The 17,584-nt window shown below is 36.7% G+C and overlaps 1 protein-coding gene across 1 annotated transcript in view; it reads right to left on the bottom strand.

The window, feature by feature from the left end:
- The window catches only part of ADGB (androglobin), a 168,768-nt gene that overhangs the window by 108,122 nt on the left and 43,062 nt on the right, over positions 1-17,584 (bottom strand). Inside the window, exons 8-10 of the mRNA XM_063098032.1 lie at positions 17,024-17,271; positions 7,147-7,287; positions 859-953 (exon numbers count right to left, since the gene is read on the bottom strand). Coding sequence (XP_062954102.1) covers positions 859-953; positions 7,147-7,287; positions 17,024-17,271 — 484 coding nt within the window. The remainder of the gene's footprint in view (positions 1-858; positions 954-7,146; positions 7,288-17,023; positions 17,272-17,584) is intronic.

Below are 17,584 nucleotides of genomic sequence, written 5' to 3'. Positions count from 1 at the left end.
TAGTAACCTAATGAACTTTACCATAATAAGGGAAGGAGAAAAATTGTTTTTCTAAGAATAAAAGATAATTTTAAAAAATTATGGAAACGCATAAATACTATGCAGCCATTAAACATTATATTGACAAAACTTAACAGCATGAGAAAATAATAATAATACATTGTTAAATGAAAAGCTGGCTTCCAAAAACATCATAAAGTACAATTCCACTCTGTAGAAAAAGTACACACATGCATAGAATACATGCATAGAAAAAAAATTGAGGATATAGGCCAAAATTTTAACACTGCCTATGCCTAGGCATTTATACTAAGAATATTTTAATTGTATTCCCTTTGATTACATTTTCTATAATTTATTAAATTTATAAGAAAAAACAATTAGCATTTATTTTGCATTATTTTATAATACAAGGAAGGTCATAGTGGTGGTTCTCCAGCCTCAGTGTGAATTCCTTTAATAAATCATCTTATGTTAAGAAAACAGGTGTGACCTATGTATAGGAAGATCATTAATTATTATCCAGAAATAATTGACATAATTTTCATTTAACTGTGTAAATTCTATATCTTTTCTTTTTTATATAATAAAAGGATCTATAAAAATAAAATGTGGCTATATGTATTTTTTTCTTTTTTATAATTAGAATGATTGCAATCATCTAAGATAATATTGAGTGCAAGGCAACTGAAATCCAGGTATAGAACTTTAATTAAATTCTGATGTACCTTCTACCAGAGAAGTAATCATAATCACACACACACATACACACACACACACACACACACACACACACACACACACACACACACCATCCCCCCATAAATGATATTATGTTTCCTGGTCTTTAATGCTTACCATCTTCGCTAATGAAAAGATCTTGTTTTCAAACAAATAGAGAGGTGTAAAGGTAGCATATACAACCATGTGAGGGGACTGTATTGCTGAAGAACCTGTAAGACAAACATATTGTGTCATAAAAATTCTAGTCAAAATGAGTTTGCCAATTAATCATCCCAGATTGTTCAAATTCCTTAAGGAACATACTTTTGATGGTGAAAAATAAGTAAATGGCTCCAAATGAATTTAACAAATGTTAAATCTCAAATATACATCTATTTTATAGACTATCTCATTAGTTTTAAGTTCATAATAGTACTAATTACTAATAGTTTAATTACTGAAGACATTTTTTTACCTCAGTGCAAAAAAGTTATAAACATACTCTAGTTATTAGTCAATGTAGCATAGAATGGTCCACAAATAAACACATACAAGACGAATGATTTTTAATTTGTGGCATTTCTTAGCTTTCATGGTGCTGTAGATTGGATGCCCCCCAACATCATTGAGGCTTAATCCCCACTGTTAACTGTCGAGGGTTGAAAGGGGGTGGGCCTTGAAGAGGTGATTAGATTACAGGACAATGCTATAGTGAATGGATTAATAATGGTGGATAGGGATGAGGTTCTGAGGGCTTAAAAAGGAGACCATGAAGAGTCTGTCCCTCTCTCTGCTCTGCCATTTCCTGCCACACGAGACCTCTGGGTCACTCTTACCACCAGCACTATATGTGTTCTCAGGGCTTTGGACTTCTCAGCCTCTGAAACTGTAAGCAATAAATTTTGTTTTCTTTGTAAATTACCCAGTTCCAAGTATTTTGTTATAAGGAACAGAAACAGACTAATACATATAGATAGAATCAGCATTCTTTTAAACTTAAAGAAAGTCTAGGTGTTTCTATGTTATTTCAGAAATAAAGAAACAAATAAAATGAATCCTTTCATAAAGATGGAAAACATGAATAATTTAGTTTGAAATGTTTAATGCTAGTAGAATTTGCTTTTGAGCATCACTTGTTTGTTCACGTTTTTCTTAACATCCCTGAAATTACTATATTTAATTCAGAATTCTTTTGTTCTGTAAACATTCTAAACAAATCAATAGAAGTCAATTTATTTTGGTCTTTATATTTTTAATTAGAAATTTTTTATTCCTTTACAAACTCACATACTTACATTTAACTATATTAGATATGTTTACAAAAAAAGAATACCTTACGGTCACAAAATATAAATTACATAAAACCCAGTATTACTCTAGAATGCATATGTGAAATATGTCAAACTTATAGAAACATATTTCTACATTTAATTATTGAACTTTGTACATTTCTCACAGGCCTTGCCAACACATATGTATCACTTTTTTCCTACACCACTTATCTGCTTTTCTTATTTACCTACACTGCATGTGTTAGATGATGTTAGTTACGTTATGTCTATCTATGCTGTCTCCCCAATTAACTTTTAAGATATGTGTATACAGAGTCTGAGTTAATAATTTGGTTTATTCCTCAAAGTACCTTGCATGAAACAGTACGTTTTTAAATCTCAGACTAATGATCTCAGGTTCAAAGATGCAACAAGCTAATTATTCCTCTTAAGAATGAATGTGAACCGAAATACTTTGCATATGCTCTATAATCAGATAAAGCCATCTGCTATGCCTACATTGCACCAGAGTGGCCCTAGTCAGCAGTGATCAGCAAATCACAGTCCACTTTGCTTACTCATCCGTCTAATCAAAGCCCTTCAGTAAGTCCTCTAGTCAAAAGAAAGATTCATAAATGTCTTTAGGATAGAAAGAGGAAGGAGAGGAGGACGTTCCTGACAGTGGTGACTGATAAATATTGATGTGGATAAAATTTTAAAAATCAGTTTTTCATCTGTCTGCAGAACTTTCTGCTCAAGAAAGGGGAAGAAATTAAAGGCTTTTTCCAGGTACTTTCCAGGTTCAATATTAACCAGTTGGCCTTCTACACCTTAGGAATTTATAAAAGGTGAGAGATGGCGAATAGAAGCGTGAGGATTTCCCTTTAGCAGGGCTACTCAGAAGCATTAGTCATTCTTTGCAAAAATTGATCTGAGTTTTACATGTTAAACATACACCACTGCTTCTCTCAGTACTATCAGTCCTTTGATTTCAGGCAAATGAAAACATAAGGAAACAAATAGTAATCATTTTAAACATTTGTAGACAACAAAACTGAAAATATAGTAAGTAGAAAAATTAAGCAGATGATTGTCATACCTTGAGCAGCCTGGGATTGACTGTCTAGATCTAAGTTTTGGGCTTCACTAGAGGGTACTGAATTAAAATGCTAACATTTTCCAGTGAGGCAAATAACAGAGTGGATTGGATTTGAATGATTTGTATTGCCTGCAAATAAATATAATGTGTTTAGATGATCAATCTTTTATGTTAAAGAATCATTAACATGTGGCTTGAAATCTACCATTAAGAGCTCCTTTTACAGACCCATAAGTGGAAGATTAGGAGGAATGACAGTAACAAACAAAGTCTTAGATGACAGTAGATTGACAGTATGGATTTAGTGGTAAAGACATAAGATTCATGCAACATGAAAGGCACTTGATCATTTCTGTTAGGAAAAAAACAAAAACAAAAACAAAAACAATGAATGAATGGCTTAAAGTACTATTTCCTATACAAGCTTTCTCATTTTTTTTGAAACATTGATAGACAGAGAGATAGAGAGATCTGGTGTCTCTTCCTTTTTTTATCAGGACATCAGCCCTTATCAGACTAGTGTTCTACCCTTAAAAACCTTAACTACCTCTCTAAAGAGATTATCTCCAAATACAGTCTCATTGGGGGCAAGGGCTTCAATATATGAATTTGGAAGAGACACATTTCTATCCATAACATTCCGGTGTCCTTCTCACATGTAAAATACCCCATCCCAAGAATTCCAAGAGCCTTAATCCATTTCAGCGTCAATTGTAAGTCTCATCTAAATATTATTGAAACCAGGTATGGGTAAAACTTAAGGTATGATTTTACCTGAGGCAAAATTCCTCTCCAGCTATAAACCTGTGACACCAAACAAGTTCTGTGCTTCCAAAATACAATGGTGAGACAAGCATAGGATAGGCATTCCCATTCCAAAAGGGAAAAACAGTAAAGGATGAAAGGGTGATGAATCTCCAAGTAAATCCAAAGTCTAGCAAGGCAAATTTCATTAAATCTTAAGGCTTGAGAATATTCTTTGGTTAAATTCTTTGCCTTCTAAGTTCAGTGGCAATAGTATCACTCATATAGCCTTAGATGGTGGTCTCATCCCCTTGTCTCTGTACGGAGGCCTCGCCCAGTAACTCTTTGCAATGACGCCACCCATGAGGCTATTTGGGGGGGGGGGGCATGTGGCTCCTTACAGGGTAACCTTGCTTGCTGAAACCAAGAAGGTGGGCTCACTCTCTGAAACTGAGGAGGAAATAGCCTTGCCCCCTGGGCCTCTGGTGGGAGCGGCAGCCCTGATTATCTTTGAATCACCTTTGGGTTCATGATTCCCTTTTCTTCAATGATGATGCATGTTTGTGTTCAAAGCCAAATAACTCTACTGTCCCATCCTGCAGAATCCCAGAAGTCCAACACCTCTCCTCTTTTCATCCTGTTTTCTCTGTCTCCTTAGTTCGAACTGGCAGTGTGTTTGCTGGTATAATCCCTTTTCTATTCCTTGTTTCTGAAGAGATAAGTGGTTAAACTCCATGGGGCATCTCCTTATGAGGAGATTGTCCAGCCACATCCTTGGTGTTCTTTCCAGAACAAGCTTTCTAATATTTTATAATATAGATAGAGTTAGAATTTTCCAGATCTTCAAGTTCTTGTTCCTTTTTGCTTAACAACTCCTTCAATTTATTTCTTTTCTCAATTTTTGATATAAGTAGTAAGGAGAGGCTAGGCCTCACCTTCAACACTGGAAAATATGGAAAGAAATATGATATGAAATAGGGATTTTTAAGCTAAGTCTTACACATCTTATAAACGGAATTCAGGGGACCAGGAGCTCCCTGAAATATCACATAAAAATATCACATAAGTGTCTTAGTCTGGTTTGTGCTATCATACAGAGTACCCGAGACTGGGTAATTTATTAAGAACAGAAATTTATTTCCTCACATTTTTGGAGGCTGGAAAGTCCGAGATCAAGGTGCCAGCATCTGGTCAGGGCCTTTTTGCTGCATTATCCCATGGCAGAATGTGAAAGGGTAAATGGAGAGAAAGAGAGAGAGAAAGAAGGGGTCCTTTTTATAATGAACCCACTCCTGTGATAATGAACCCACTCCTGCAGCAATGTCATGGCCAAGCACCTCTGATTAGGACCAAACTCCCAACACTGTTGCATTGGAGATCCAACACATGAATTCTTTTTCATTCATTTCATGGGTTTCCTATTCTATGCCACACTTACTTAAAAAATAACAAAATGAAAACTTAAATGTCACGTACTTATTAGGATATGCATTAGATATTAATTATATCATGTATAAACAGATACAAATCTCTACATGACTACTTTCAACTTAAAACCATATCTTCTTTATGGCATTTTAAAACTCTGAGTGCCATTGTATTTTAATGATAGCTGTGATAAATACGCTACTTTCAGAAAATTGATAAAACAGGATCCTTTATATTAAATTTTCAGTGACCTCTCAGAGTTAATGATAACATATTATACTGCTAATATTAAATCAAATATCAATAATATAAATGTCATGTTAATTTTCTCATATTAGTTTTAGTTATAACCCAGGTACCTTTTGAATGCTCAGGGTCCATCCCTAATCTGTTACAGGTAAAACCAAAGCAGATCATTGAAGGAAATGAACTATACTAATACCATCCAAAACCTATTTAGATTTAACTCTGCGGGAGATGGAAGTTCATGTGGCCACGGTCCTTTATTTATGCTATATAAAATACTCCTACAGAATTCATTCTAAAATATTGTCTTTAGCACATATAAGAATTAACAAAGGCTTTAGCAGTAAGTATGCTAAAATGTAGCTCTACCAACAAGGGCTAAGCACTTTACTTGGACTTGAAAAAAAAAAAGGCATTATTACCTATATTTTTACAAAGAAACTCAGAAAAAAGTTTTAGCCATTTCCACATAGAAGAAGAATTAATCAGTAACTTTGGTAATGTCATGTTGTCTGCTATCAAAAATACTGTTGAAAAGGCATCAATATCAGAGAACAATTTTTAATATAGAATTAAAAAATACAATAACTAGTGACTGTTTACTATATCACCAGATATGTTTCAGTAAAAATAAGAAGCAATAATTATTAAAATGTCCTCATACAAATCATCATAATATATTAAGAAGAAAGACTAAATAGAAATTCACCAGATAAATCACAGTGCTGGAGATTAAATGACATGTTTTCAACCATGTAATGAAGATGAACCGAAAATCACAACTTACACTCTGGAAGCGCCAGGATAGATGGCCCAATGTAGGAACTATAAAATCTAAAAGAGAGATATTTTAATCTCTCTCCTGAACAGTCTAAGGTGTAATATTTTTATACCATGTATCTTCTTTCAACCCAATACCATTTTTTATAGGTTACTATACCTAGACTATTTTGAGTGGTACAGAGTACAAGTGCATTGACCCAGAAATCTTTAGAGACAATGTGTAAGTCCAAGTGGGAAATATATTTATTAGAATGAGGGATCTCCAACATGTTGTGAAGTGATAGACATAGAAACCTGAGAATCCTTTATACAAAGGATTTTTATAAATAGATCTCCTATTTCTCACAGTGTGATACACAAAAAAGTGTGATTGTCAGCATCATGATATGAACAGACAACTACTTCTAGAGTCTACAGCCTCATAGGTATTTTTTACAACATAATAAAAGAGGTGGAAGCCCGCTGTGAGCAAAGAGCTAGATGCACAGTTTTTGTTCAATTTGGTGGCTGGCATGTAACTACCTAAGCAAGTAGCTGAGTTTACTTGGATTTGAATGTCAAATTTAAACTTCAAGTATTTTTCAGAAAAATACCTGAAAACAAATACTGAAGCCTCCTCTACATGTGGATGCTTCTCCTGTGACATTTGTACCATATGAACTCGAACAACCTGGCTTCTGTCTCATATATAGGACCTTGACCCAACACATAACATCTGAGGGTCCAACGTTTTTGGGCAACCTTGAAAAAACTTAGTTAGCTTTTTGAAAAGAGAAATATACTTGTATGTTCTAATGTTTTCCAGAATTTTAGGACCACTAAAATAATTGTTCTAAAAGATTGAGAACTTACAGTCTGATAGGGACTGCACAGAATATTGTACATCTGATGAGGGTCTTGAACCATGAAGTGAAAATTTGAATTTTTCCTTCTCCTTTTCCTTTTCTCCTTCTTTACTCCTCTTCTTTCCGATGTCTTTTGCATCTGCTTTCTCTGACATATTAAAAAAACACAATAAATCTTTTAACCAGAAAGCCTCAGCTATGTTTCTTATTCAGTCATTGTGTTGAAAGAAAAAAGGCCAAAACAACTGTATTATTTAAATATAAACCTATAGCCACATTTCCCCCAAACATAATCCTCTCTAATTAGAAACATCACAATAAATCCAGAGAAAATGTTGAAAATTTACAGGTACTGTAAAAGAAATGCAGCATTTCTTTTACCTGCTACACATACATAATTTTATGCTTACTGGAGATGATTATTTTAAAATATTTTATTTATATAATCATAATGTCAGGCTAATTTTCTCATTTTAAAAACAAAAACAAAACGCAGCAAAGCAAGTACTAAAAGTTGAGTCCCAAATGACTTCCTTGTTTGGGGGATCCATCTCAAGGAAACATAGTTTTCTTTCTCCAAAATATCTTCCTGTGGAGCCCAGAGTTCAATATCCACAAACCAACATCTCACTGCCAACATGGCTTCTGCAATAAAATCCCTGTACCCAGAACTATCCCCACCACTTGAATTCCCACTCATGTACACATTTCTGTGAAACATGTTCTTGTTCAACTTAAAAGAATTTTCTCCAAGCTTTTTTTATTTCCTAATAAATCCCTTCCAGTTCTGAATCAGAAATTATAGATTTTTGCCATTTTATTCTCTGTATCATCTGCTAAATTTGTAGTAATAATTAGCCAGGTTATTTGTTTTTAAAATTTGCATAAATAAAAACTGGAGGCCAGTCCTCCAGTTGGGCATGGACACTACTTATAATATTCCTTAGCCTCCAAAATAAACCTGTTTCTTATCTTAGCTTTTATAGTAGATTTAACACCTACATGAGATACAAATTGAAGATAAATACCACTTCAAACATAGGGTGAGACATTTAACTATTTTACAGGGAAAAATATTAAAAATAGGTTATTGTCAGGATTTTACCTGGTGGTTTTCCCATAGAGATAACTTAATTCAATAAAAGTAACTGGACAGTAAATATGTGATTTCTTGTATAATTTTAAAATAGGGTTTTAACAGTCTTCAAACTTTTGTTCAGAATTTTTGATGTAGAAATAATATAATATATAAAAATATATCAATAGAAAAAATAAACTGTTTTCACATAGAAATTTGGATAGCATGCAACAGTGTTTACAAAAATATGTTTTTGCCAATACCCTAAATAAGTGTTGCTCCTCTGTCATTTTATTCCAGCCATCTGGAAAAACCCCACTCTGAATAAACTTGGCAGCTGAGTCCTGCTGGAGACAATCCTCCCCTAGTTCTGCAAACCTCACCACATCTATTTTAAACCTCCACGACCATCTATATCTTACACCTCCACCTCACTCTCAGCTCACAGCTAGCCTGCCTATAAACAGAGAACACAAAGTCTTCTGTCAGAAATTTTCAACTTCTCCCTACCAAACCTGTTCACCCACCTACAGCTGTAACCATCCCTCCTGTGACATGTGCCCACCTAGAAGAATGCAGAAGCCATTGTTCCCCCAGAGTAGGCCAGTCCTCCAGTTGGGCATGGATCTTGCTTTCCCCACCTTCTCAAGAAACTTAATTTATTGCTGTCATTTCAGCTGTATCTTCCCGATTGTCTCTTAATGATACTTAATTCTCCCTCATTAGATTAACAAATATATATTCTGTCTCTCTGTCAGCTTCCATGTTGTATCTCTCCTGTTCTTCAAGGTCAATTGTTTTCATAGGGTGGTTTATACAATTACTCTATTTCCCACTTTCTTTTCAATGCTCTCCAACACATCTTCCACTCCCTCACTCTACGGTGCCCGGTGGCCTCCATGTCACAAATCTAAAAGAGAAATTTAAGTTTTCATCATAGATCATCTCAGCAATATTTGACACAATTTCTCTGATTCCTGAAACACTTTTTTCCTTTGATTTCAATGCCAACATGCTCTGCTGCTGTCTCCCTTGATTCTCTGGCCTTTCCTTAGACTTCTTTACCAGCTCATTGTTTTGTACCAAGCTCTCAGACGTTTAGCCCCTTCAAGGCTCAGTCTCAGCCTAGGAAGACTAGAAAGTCTTTTCTCGGTGTACTCTCTCCTAGGAAAATATCATCTATGGTTCAATTTAGCCTGCCTTGGTCAATAACTCCCAAACGTGTATCACTTTTGGGGATTTTTGTCATAAAAAAATCCATTTGATTATCTTAAAGGTACCTCAAATTCAGTAAGTTCAAAATCATTTTCTGATCTCTCCTAATAGGTACCACTATCCAGTTTTGCAACTCAGAATTCTACAAATCATTGTTGCCAAGTCCTGCCATCTTTTACTTCTGAAATATCTCTCAGATAAGTTACCTTATCTGCATGGCCGCAGCAACTACCTTATTACCTTATTCAAATCTGCCATCGTCTTTAACCTGAGCGGATGTGACAGTCACTAAATTGATTTCTTTGTATCCACTCACATCACTGACTCCCCTCCCCCACCCAAGGTCTTTTCTTCTCAGTGAAGCCAGAGGGATCTTTTGAAAATGCAAATTAAATCATGATTCTACTTTAAGCTCTCCATTGGCTTTCAGTAGCTCTTATGATTAAGATCAATAATCTTTACCTAGAAGATTTGATCTGCTCACTCTCCTCCTTATTTCTCCAGGCTGTTCTCAAATCACTTTATCCCTTCACTTCTTCTCCTATAGCTTAACATGTCTTATACCAAGTCCTCCAATACACGGCTACTGCTTCATGATCTTTACACCTATGTCCTCTGCCTGGAGTGCTCTTCTCTCCACAGTTCCCATCTTATGTGCTATGGTCTGAATGTTTGTCCCTTCCAAAGCTCATGTAGGAGTTTGATTCCCAATGTGGCAGTGTTGAAAGGTAGGACCTTTAAGAGGTAACTGGATCATGAGGATTAATCCAGTCATTGAGTAATGAGTTAACAGTTTAATGGGTTATCATGGGTGTGGGCTGGTGACTTTATGTGGAAAAAAAGTAGGCATGTGAAAGTGCTCTTGCCATTCTCGTCACGTAATATTCTGCATCTCCTTGGGACTCTGTATCAAGAAGGCTCCCTGGACTTTGGACTTCCCAGCCTCAAAAATGTAAGAAATAAATTCTATTTCTTTATAGATTGCCCAGTTTCAGGTATTCCGTTACCAGCAGCAGAAAACTAATGCGTTACCCTAGGTAACTCCCTCTTATCTTTGTAAAAAAGCTCAAATTTCCCTAGAAAATTGTTCTCTGATGGCCCAGACTAGAATGGGTCCTACATATGACCCACCATAGATTCTTGTATTTCTTCTTGAGGTTCATGTTTTAGTACGTGGTTATACATTTTAAAATTATTTTTCCCCTTCCACAAACAGGCACACTGCCAGGGCCTCAGGCCCTGCCTGGGGACCTGAGAAATGGAGCCAGACACCAGACCCCCTTCCCACAACCAGGCACACTGTGTCAGTGCCTCGGGACCCACACAGGGATCTGAGGCATGCAGCTGGGGACAGGACCCCCTTCCACAACCAGGCACACCATGCCAGAGCCTCAGGGCCTGTCTGCGGACCTGAGGCAAGGAGAAGTGGACTGGATGCCCCTCCCACAACCAGGCATACTGCACCAGCACCTCGGGGCCCACCCAGTGACCCAAGGCATGAAGCTGGGGACAGGAACTCCCTCCCACAACCAGGCACACTGTGCCAGCACCTCAGAGCCCACCTGGGGACCCAAGGCATGGAAAAGGGGACTGGATCCCCCTTCCACAACCAGGCACACCACCAGGGCCTCAGGGCCCTGCCTGGGGACTTGAGGTATGCAGCTGGTGACTGAACCCCCCTCCCACAACCAGGCACACTGTGCCATTGTCTTGGGGCCTGCCTAGGGACCTGAGGCATGGATCTGGGGACTGGACCCCCCTTCTACAGCCAAGCACACCATACCAGAGCATCAGGGCCTGCCCAGGGACCCAAGGCAAGGAGAAGTGGACTGGACCCCCCCCTCCCACAACCAGGCACACCATATAAGCACCTCAGGGCCTGCCTGGGGACCCAAGGCATGGAGAAGGGGACCGGATCTCCCTTCCACAGTTAGGCACATGGCCAGGGCTTCAGAGCCCTGCCCCAGGACCTGAGGTATGGAGCTGGAGACCGGACCCCCCTCCCACAACCAGGCACACTGTGCGAGTGCCTCAAGGCCTGCCTGGGGACCTGAGGCATGGATTCAGGGACCGGACACACCCACAACTAGGCATACTTCCAGCACAAAGGAGCATGCCAAAAACATCACGTCCCTGTGAGTGGCCCACCACAGCCTCCACCATAAAGAACCATGGCTGCCACAAAAGCAGCTAGATGCCACAACCACCATGCAGATGGTCCACCAGCCACTGGAGTGCTTTGACACAAGGAGAGTGACCAGCAGAGATAAAGAAAAGAAGAGGATGTCTCTCTCCACAAAGCCTATTTCAGAGTGACAGAAGAAGCATCTGCTCTATGATCGTATTGGGGGATCTGATCACACCTCTCAGCATTGGCCATATCATCTAGGCTACAAATGAACAGAGTAACCATTACTCTTTCAGAGGGAGAGAAGAAATGTAGGGTAATTAAAGGGGGGAGGGAGGAGGATGAGGGGGATGGGGAGAGCTTGGACAAGGGGCATAAAGAATAAGTATGATCTGTAATAATATATATGCTAGTAATATTGATTTGATCAACATATCTCAATGTTGAACAACCAAAATTCGTATAATGAATCTCGATCCAATAAGAATTGAAATAAATAAACAAATAAATAAATAAATGATAAGTAAAATAGAATTATTTCTAATGTTATGCTCTCTCACTAGACTGTAAGCTCTAGCAGGTGAGTTCCATATCTGACTTCATTTACCATGATATCACCAGTTTCTGGGTCACTGCTAGTTTTATCATCAGAAAGTGGTATATTTAAATAATTGAATGGATGGGTGGATGTTAATTTGTGAGACATGAGAAAGCATTTCAAGGAGAAAATTAGTTTGGCATATACTGGACAAAACAAATTTAGTCAAGCTTCTTTATTTACTTTCTTGTTTTAAACTAATGTACATCAGATCATTTCAAAAGTGGCCTATAGATATCATTCACACCCTTGATCTTGGTACATTCTTGAGGAAAATCTAAAGTAATAATTGCTGTGAAGTATATTGTGGGAATTACTAATATACAAGTTGTTGATAAAAGTAATTCTGGTATCAGAGTTACGTTGGCCTCATAGAATGAGTTTGGGAGAATGGCATCTGTTTCAACTATTTTTGGAATAGTTTGAGGAGAATTGGTATTAATTCCTTCTTAAAGGTTGGTAGAATTCAGCTGTAAAGCCATCCAGACCTGGGCTTTTCTTTGTTGGAAGATTACTGATTACCACTTCAATCCCATTGCTTGTTATTGGTCTCTTCAGGTTTTCTATCTCTTCTTGATTCAATCTGGGTAGTTTGTATGTGTCCAGAAATTTATCCATATCTTCCAGGTTTTCATATTTGTTGTCACACACTTGTTTAGAATAGTCTATAATGATTCTTCGTATTTCTGTGGTATGGGCTGCAATGTCTCCCTTTTTATTTCTGATTTTTGTTATTTGAGTCTTCTCTCTTCTTCTTCTTCTTCTTCTTCTTTTTTTTTTGTTAACCTAGCTAGTGGTTTGTCTATTTTATTTATCTTCTTGAAAAACCAACTTTATGTTTTGTTGATCTTTTCTATTGTTTTTTGGGGTCTGTATTTCATTTAGTTCTGCTCTGATCTTATTTCTTTCTGTCTACTACTTTTAGAATTGGATTGCTGTTCCTTGTCTACTTCTTTGAGGTGTAGCATTAGGTCATTTATTTCAAGTCTTTCCATTCTTTTGATGTAAGTGTTTATTGCAATAAATTTCCCTCTTAGTACTGCTTTTGCAGTATCCCACAGGTTTTGGTATGATGTATATTTTCATTACTTACAGGAAATTTTTTGATTTTCTGTTTAATTTCCCCTTGGACCCATAGGTCAAAACCAGATAAAGACACAACAAAAAAAGAAATTACAGGCCAATATCCTTGATGAACATAGATGCAAAAATCCTCAACAAAATATTAGCAATCACAATACAGCAACACAGTAAAAAATTATACATCATGATCAAGTGGGATTCATCCCAGGGATGCAAGGATAGTTCAACACATGAAATTCAATAAATGAGATACATCACATCAACAAACTCAAGGACAAAAATCATATGATTATCTCACTAGATGCTGAAAAAACATTTGACAAAATTCAACATCCCTTCATGATAAAGATCCTTGACAAATTAGGTATAGAAGGAAAGTATCTCAACACAATAAAAGCCATCTATGTAAAGGCCACTGCCAGTATCATTCTGAATGGGGAAAAACCAAAAGCTTTTCCCTTAAGAACGGGAACAAGACAAGGATGCCCACTCTTACCACTTCTACTTAACATATTACTGGAGGTATTAGCCAGAGAAATCAGGCAAGAGAAAGAAATAAAGGGCATCCATATTAGAAAAGATGAAGGCAAACTGTCCGCAGATGACATAATACTATATATAGAAAAACGTAAAGACTCTATCAAACAACTCCTAGAGCTGGTTAATAATTTCAGTAACATTGCAGGACACAAATTAATTCCCCCAAAACAGTTGCATTTATATTCTCCAATAATGAACAAACAGAAAGTGAAATCAAGAAACTAAGCCCATTTACAACAGTCATGAATAAAATAAAATACCCAGGAATCAACTTAACCAAGGTGGTGAAAGATCGCTACAATGAGAACTACAGACCAATACTGGAAGAAATTAAAGAAGACACAAAAAGATGGAAAGACATTCCATGCTCTTAGATTAGAAGAATTAACATTGTGAAAATGTCTATACTACCTAAAGTGATCTACAGATTCAATGTAATCCTCCACCAAAATACCAATGACATTCTTCACAGAAATAGAAACAATAATCGCAACATTCATACGGAACAACTAAAGACCCCAAATAGCCAAAGCAATCCTGAGCAAAAACATAAAGCCAGAGTCATAACACTACCTGACTTCAAATTATACTACAAAGCTATAGTAACCAAAACAGCATGGTACTGGTATAAAAATAGACATTTGGATCAGTGGAGCAGAATAGAGAACCCAGAAATCACCCTTCAGGCTTGCAGCCATCTGATATTTGACAAAGGCAACAAATATCTACATTGGGGAAAAAAAGTCTCTCTGATAAGTGGTGCTGGAAAAATTGGATATCCATATGCAGAAGAATGAAACGAGACATGCATCTCTTACCATATACTAAAATCAACTCAAAATGGATTAAAGACTTAAGTATAAGACCTGAAATTGTAAAATTACTAAGGTAAAGTATAGGTGAAACACTTCAGGAACTAGGTCTGGGCACAGACTTTGTGAACATGAACCTGAAAGCACAAGCAACACAAGAAAAAAAATAAACAAATGGGACTATATCAAACTGAAAACCTTCTGCACAGCAAAGGAAACAATCAACAGAGTGAAACAATGACCTACAGAGTGGGAGAAAATTTTTGTTAACTATGCATCTAATAAGGGATTCATATCCATAATATACACGGATCTCAAGCAATTACACAGTAGAAAAACAAATAACCCAGTTAAAAATTGGCAAAGGAGCTGAATAGACATTTTTCAAAGGAAGACATATAAATGGCTAAGAGGTACATGAAAAAATGCTCAACATCACTAGTCATCAGGGAAATGGAAATTAAAACCACATTGAGATATCGCCTCACCCCAGTTAGACTGGCTATAATCAAAAAGATAGAGAATAACAAATGCTGGCGAGGGTGTGGGGAGAAGGGAACACTCCTACACTGTTGGTGGGACTGTAAACTAGTACAACCACTGTAGAAAACAGTATGGAAGTTTCTCAAACAACTACAGATAGATCTTCCATATGATCCAGCAATCCCACTTCTGGGTATATACCCATATAATCCAGCAATGGAAATCATCATGTTGAAGGGACACCTGCACTCCCATGTTCGTCACAGCTCTGTTTACAATAGCCAAGATATGGAACCAACCTAAATGTCCATCAATGGATGATTCGATAAGGAAACTGTGGTATATATACACCATGGAATACTACTCTGCCATAAAAAAGAATGAAATTCTGACATTCACAACAACATGGATGAGCTTGGAGAAACATATGTTGAGTGAAATAACCAAAGTACAGAGGGATAAATACCATATGTACTCACTCAAAAGTGGGAGCTAAGAGAGAAAGAAGGAAGGAAAGAAAGACCACAGTGGTATGTTGGACTTCCAGAGGGAGAGAGCATACATAGGGGTACAAAGTGGAGTGGGGGAAAGGAGGATGGGGAGGGAGGTCGGGGATAATTGGTTGGCGACACAGGGTATAACTGCAATTTGTAGTAATGGGCATGCTGCCAGTATGGATCTGGCCATCACATCTTGGGCATGAGTGGTAGCAATCGCCTTTGTATCTCATGAATACTCATAACCAATAAAAAATGTACTACGCAATAAAAAATAATAACAATAATTCTGAAAAATAAATACATTATAAACATAAATATTTGTGATAAAATCAAAATCTGCTCTGACTGACTGAGTTCACCTAAATTTTTAAAGTATCTGGAGGACTGGAATGGGTTTTAAGTCATGTCCCCACATTCTGAGAATGTTTACCACGTGGCTATTTTTACCAAAAACCAGACTTGTTGATGCCTAAAGAAGTTGTAAATTAACCTAAAAACTGGGAGTGTATCTTGTGACCCTTACTACTAAATATATATATATGCGAAATGTAGCCGGGCACCAATCACCAATCTATATACTATGTAGTAACTAATAGAAAAACTCTTGTACTGATGAAGGGACTATTCCCTTTTCTCCCCTTTGTTACTCTTTTTGGTGATTATGAAAATATGAAAGCTCTGCTGTCCCTTTGGGGCACATCCTGAGTCAACTCAGCTGTTTCCCAGACTGCAGTCACTCATATTGGCTCAAATATACTCTCAGATATTTCATCAGTGCCTGTTTCTTTTTCCAGGTCAATATTTGAAATATCATTATAGACACTAACGACATACACAAAAAAGCTGAGTATTTTCCAGTAGATTTAATTTTATTTTACTATACAAGCATTATTGTTCATATGCATAGCTATATGAAATACTTTAGGAGATAAAATATAAATAATTTTTAAATATATAATTCTACACTTTGTAAAATAACTTGAATTTTTCTTCATATTTGAGCTTTCAGCTTACAGTGAATTATTGGAAAATTGTAATCTAATCTGTGTTTATTTCACACTCACTGAAAAATAAAAAACACAAGCCAACTTTTCTCCTTTGCTGCGTGCTTTGGTCCATTCTACTCTGCAGGTAACATAGGAAATGTTTGATGGAAATTGAGAACTTAATGTATCTTCTTATATTAACAATACATTAATTCAGTACCATCAAAGCAGAAAATTGCTTTTGATTTTAGAGAAAGCAAAATATGGAACAATAATTAACATATAGTAAATGCTATCATAAATTCTAAAGTCTTAGAAAAGAAAGATGCTAATTACATGGCTATTTTTACAACACTCAAGCAATGATAATGTAAACAAAAAAAAATTAAATTCAACAATGATTGTAAAGCATTTATATGCAATGTCCATACTGAATAACTTTTTGATGTAAAATGTCTCACCCTTTGGAGCTTTGTCAGTCTTCTCAGGAAGTTTTAGTGTCGTCGAGGAACCCTCAGGTTTGAATTCCTTCCCGTCTTTCACTTCTTTTCCATCCTTCCCTTCTTTGCCATCTTTCACATCTTTTCCTGGTTCTTTTAACTTGGTATCTATCGCTGCTATTTTGCTTTCAGAGTTGTTCGCATCTGACACCTTAAACTCAGGCAATATTTCTTTTAAGAGCTCCCAAACTTTGTCCATATATCCTGGGCTTAGAGAAAAGAAATCAAAATTAATTTCTGAATGATTTTTTTTAATGTCACATCAAGAAATTACTGACAGAAAATCCAACTTACTATTTCATAAGACTAATTTCAGTTGCTACATCAAGTTTTAGTCAAAAAAAAATCATTATAGGTTCATTTATTCAGCAGCCTTTAATGGAGTGTCTACTGTGTGCTGGGCTTTGCTGTTACAAAGGGACCAAAAACATGGCCCTCATCTCAGGGGTCACTCAGTCTGGCAGGGAAGCTAGGCATGTTAACAACCACGACTGGAAAAGAATATGTATCTTAGCATCTATT

Source organism: Cynocephalus volans, chromosome 5 (genome assembly GCF_027409185.1).
Source record: "Cynocephalus volans isolate mCynVol1 chromosome 5, mCynVol1.pri, whole genome shotgun sequence".
NCBI lineage: Eukaryota > Metazoa > Chordata > Mammalia > Dermoptera > Cynocephalidae > Cynocephalus > Cynocephalus volans.
Note: the sequence above shows the minus strand (reverse complement) of the source record. Positions and strands in the feature narration are given on the sequence as shown.